Source organism: Sturnus vulgaris, chromosome 1, assembly GCF_052056855.1.
Source record: "Sturnus vulgaris isolate bStuVul1 chromosome 1, bStuVul1.hap1, whole genome shotgun sequence".
Lineage (NCBI taxonomy): Eukaryota > Metazoa > Chordata > Aves > Passeriformes > Sturnidae > Sturnus > Sturnus vulgaris.
In genome coordinates this window covers 156,561,289-156,565,887 of record NC_142243.1, presented here as the reverse complement: position 1 = coordinate 156,565,887, position 4,599 = coordinate 156,561,289, and the positions used below count along the sequence as shown (strand labels likewise).

Below are 4,599 nucleotides of genomic sequence, written 5' to 3'. Positions count from 1 at the left end.
TTCCGGCCCGGTCCGGCCGCGCTGCTCCCGCCCGCTCTGGGTCCCGCTCCCGGCCCGGTCCGGCCCGGCCGCGCTGCTCCCGCCCGCTCTGGGTCCCGCTCCCGGCCCGGCCCGGCCAGGCCGCGCTGCTCCCGCCCATTCTGGGTCCGGCTCCCGGCCCGGCCCGGCCGCGCTGCTCCCGCCCACTCTGGGTCCCGCTCCCGGCCCGGCCCGGCCAGGCCGCGCTGCTCCCGCCCGCTCTGGGTCCCGCTCCCGGCCCGGTCCGGCCCGGCCGCGCTGCTCCCGCCCGCTCTGGGTCCCGCTCCCGGCCCGGTCCGGCCAGGCCGCGCTGCTCCCGCCCGCTCTGGGTCCCGCTCCCGGCCCGGTCCGGCCCGGCCGCGCTGCTCCCGCCCACTCTGGGTCCCGCTCCCGACCCGGTCCGGCCAGGCCGCGCTGCTCCCGCCCACTCTGGGTCCCGCTCCCGACCCGGTCCGGCCGCGCTGCTCCCGCCCACTCTGGGTCCCGCTCCCGGCCCGGCCCGGCCAGGCCGCGCTGCTCCTGCCCGCTCTGGGTCCCGCTCCCGGCCCGGTCCGGCCCGGCCGCGCTGCTCCCGCCCGCTCTGGGTCCCGCTCCCGGCCCGGTCCGGCCGCGCTGCTCCTGCCCGCTCTGGGTCCCGCTCCCAAAGATAGGCAAAACAAACTTCGTGGTGGTGGCAGTGGTAGCTGTGGCACGGGAGGTCCTGCAGTGCTCCGGCTTTGGGATCTTTTGGTGCTCCATGTGTGTCGCTAATGGTGACTGTCAGCACAGAATCAACAAAAACTGCACGTAACAGCAAAAGTGGCACTGAGTTACAGCCACAGGTTCATCTCCAGCTGTTTATCTCCAGAAGCAGCTGGAGGCCGATGGCCAGGACTGGAATCCAACATTCTCCAGCCTCTGGTTATCCTAGGTGTTCCAAGGGCCAGGTTTCTCAGAGCTGAGAAACAGGTAAATTTGTTGTGGTTTGTACCTTCCATGACAGCCTCTCCTTTCTGTCAGCAGACAGTCCTTGAAGAGAATCCTACAGTTATTCCAGGACTGTTGTTAGTTATATATGGAGGAAAATATGCAGGGAAGGAATAACAATGCCAATCCTCACCTTCTCTACCAATACCAGACAGGATTGACTCGTGGAACCAAGAAGAGTTGCATTTAGCAGGCTGTGCGGTTCACACGTGGAGTTGTGTCCAGATAGGACATTTCCTACCCCTCCATCTCCCAGAGCCTGTCTGTGAATCGCTGCTGATACACAAGGCAGTCAGCTGCAGGAGTGTTTCTTGCAAACCTTCCAACCCAGCCAGCTGTGCTCTGGTCTTTGCCTGTGCAGCCTTGGAGACCTTTGCATTCTCCCTGTATAATGAACTGGGTTATTTCTGTCCTATATATTAAAAAAATCGTAGAATCATAGCATGGTTGGGATTGGAAGGAGTCTTAAAGACCATCTAGTTCCAACCCTACATGAATAATCCCTAAATAAACAATTTCCATTGATGATGTTTCTGCGTTTACTTTTGTCTGAAGGGTAACTACTTCCCATTACCTAATCAGGGTTCAGTTGTGGTGGGCAAATTATACAGAGAGAGGTTTCAGAGAGAAACCTGGTAGTCAACTTGGCCCTGGAAACTAAGTGGGGAGAGGACAGGAGGAGAGGACGCAGCAAAGGACCCTGCACAGAGCCTGGGTGAGGCTTCCACTTCAGACTCCTGAACCCTCATGGTCACCAAGGACAGGTTCCTGAGGTACCAGGCACAGCCAAGCCCCTTTTCCAGTTGTACCTGTCACACAGGTGGAAGACTCAAGAAAACCTGATTGAGCTACAGGAAATGAGGTTGGTTTTTACCAATCAATTTTAAAAAACTTTAACAATGTAAACAGTGTTGGGGTTTTTGGGTGTGGGTTTTTTTTTGGGGGGGGGGGGGTGTTTTGTTTTTTTTTTAAACACAGCCAAGTAAGGAAAGCCAAGACACTGAAGATCTTGCTGGTACCACTGTGTTACTGGCACTAATTTGGGCACGCATTAATCTCTGCTCCCAAAAGCAGGAGCACCAGGAGCGTCTTTGCTGGATGTTGTGGTGAGTAACAACCGTCACCCAAGTGCTGATACTGGAATTGCAGACTTCACACAGGGCAAACCACTGTGACTAAAGGCTCTAAAATGTAAAGTAAACTTTATTATCCTTGAACCACAAAATAGATTTCTTTGGTTGTACAAATTTCACTAGTTACAGTCTTGATGCGCTAATTTTCCCTCGGAGTCTCTTGGGAGAGAAAAGGAGAGAATCCAGAGCCTGGCACCAGGTACCGCACAGGGAAAGGAGAGAAGAATCACAAGTTAGTCACCAAAACCCAGCCAGGATTGTTTCCAAAACTGCTGTTGTTAAAAAGCAAATGCTAAAATTAGATTTAAAAAGGAAAAGCTCAAATTGCTGATGATGGAAGCAGCTGCAGCTGCAGTGTGAGATTATCAGTGTTCCCCCTTCACAAGTCTGTAAAATCAAAACATACAGAGTCAGTTAAAATGATCTGCTGGATTTTGGCATGAAAGGAGAGGCTCAACTAAAAAACTGCACCCAAAAAACTGCATCCAGCTCTTTCCTTCAGCAAATGTACAAGCAGATGTGCCTGTCACTGCGCAGCCACTGTGAGGCTCAAGGTCCAACCCTGGTCTTTACTGGGGAGTCAGAGAGCACCAATGGACAGGGAGTGGGACTGTGCCGAGCTCGGACCTTCCTCACGGTTAGAGGCAGTGAAAAAAAAAAAAAGAAAAGGGTTGTTTTCCCTCACTAGTGGCAGCAGAGGCTGATGGCAGAGTTGGGAGCAGCAGCTGTGACCTCCACATCTGCAGAGCTCACATGATACAGAACCTGCTCACAGCCCTTGTTCCACATGTGGAAACCAGGACTCACACCCCCACTCATTTCTCATTTTCCTTTTTCCCTCTTGCATGGGCACACGTGCATTTTCCCTGTCCTCCAGGACAGGGGCCTGAAGCCAATGAGCTGGCAAAGTGGAACTGTGTAGTTATTGCAAGGCACAGGCCAGCCCCATCCTGCTCTGTGGTGCTCCTGGTGCTCCCTGCCAGCCCACACCAGGCACCCTGTGACATCCCACTCCACCCTTCAGCCAAGGACACTGTGGACTCCCCACCAGTATCTCCCATGTGTAAAATCCTGTAACTCCCTGTAAAACCTGACCCCAGCAATGCCACATTCTACCCACCCCCAGTTCCTGAACTCTACCCACTAAGGTACCTGCTGTCACACCTCCCACCTCTGCCACCTGTCCTACCCCGAGTTTCCTCCTCCCCACTGCTCTCACACACCCCCTACACCCCTGCTACGGCTGTGGGCTCCATCCCATTCCTGCCCCAGTGCTACAGGAGTCAGACTCCTCCACTTGTGTGCTCATGGAGTGGCTCACATCGTGTGTGACAAAGGGGGACGTGGCCATCCAGGGAGGGACCTGTCCCCAGGACAGCACAAAGCCCTGGCAGGAGCAGTGTCCCACCAGGACAGAGGCAGGTGGCAGAGCTGGCTCTGTTTTCCTGGAGCACAGAGTGCCAGTGGCAGAGAGAGGCACTTTGCTGGAATTCTGGTGGGATTGTTTTCTTTTTTTTTTCCTTCTTTTTGCCTCCAAGCTTCCCATTCCCAAACACTCCCAAAGGGAAGTGAGGTGACACAGTGCAGGAGGTGGGAGGAGATGCTTTTTGGCAAAAGACTGGAAATTAAATAGGAGTAAAGGCAGGCTGGGCCTTCCTCCTGATTCCCACCAGAGGAGAAGCTCCTTTTAACCACTACAAAACCCAAGTTGAGGCAGTAACAGCTGGAGCCTAACACACTCTCACACGCCTACATTCTCCCTGTCCTACCCTTCCCCACACACAATATTTACAGGCTAACAAGCTGCCCACTGTCCTGGCCACCCTTCCTCTCCATCTGCCAGCAGTCAGTCCAGTGTTGTCCCAGTTTTGGGATTGCCCCAGTGCACTGTTGGGTGAGAAACGAGGGCGGTTCACAGCCTCAGAGGAGTCAGTTGGCCACAGAGCTCACGGGAAGCTCAGGTCCCATCCAGTCTGCAGGCAGGGGGGCAGCCTGGTGCTGTCCCTGGAGCACAGGAGGCTCGGAAGGGCTGTGCCAGGCCAGTCCATTGCCCAGGTGTCACCTATGTGGGGACAGCGGTCTCCAGACTGCGCCGGCTGTGCCGGAGCTTCCTCTTGCTGCTGTACAGGGCCATGTCCTCCAGGGCTGAGGGAGCTGCTGCTGATGGATCCCGTGTTCCCAGTGTGTCCTCGTCCTCTGGCTGCCCATCCTGCTCCCGGGGAACTGCAACGACAAAACGTTTACATCTGAACACAAAGCACCGGGTTAAGCTGGGTAAGATACTGAGGAGAAATCCTCCCCTGTGAAGGTGCTGAGGCCCTAAGCTCACCTAGCACAGAGCCCTAGCACAGCACAGAGCTGTGGCTGGCAGCAACCCTAAGGGAAGGATGTCCCTGCTCAGGGCAGGGGCTGGGACTGGGTGATCTGGAAAGTCCCTTCCTTGCCAAACCATTCTGTGATTCTGGCAGCACACAGCTGCCAC

General features: G+C 55.7%; 1 protein-coding gene across 17 annotated transcripts in view; it reads right to left on the bottom strand.

Moving 5' to 3' along the window:
* Positions 1-2,169: 2,169 nt before the first annotated feature.
* Positions 2,170-4,599, bottom strand: part of SCRIB (scribble planar cell polarity protein) — a 112,015-nt gene continuing 109,585 nt past the window's right edge. For all 17 annotated transcript variants that reach the window (XM_088180945.1, XM_088180992.1, XM_088180939.1 and 14 more), the window contains one exon: positions 2,170-4,340. In XM_088180945.1, coding sequence (XP_088037071.1) covers positions 4,180-4,340 — 161 coding nt within the window. In that variant the 3' untranslated portion in view covers positions 2,170-4,179. The remainder of the gene's footprint in view (positions 4,341-4,599) is intronic.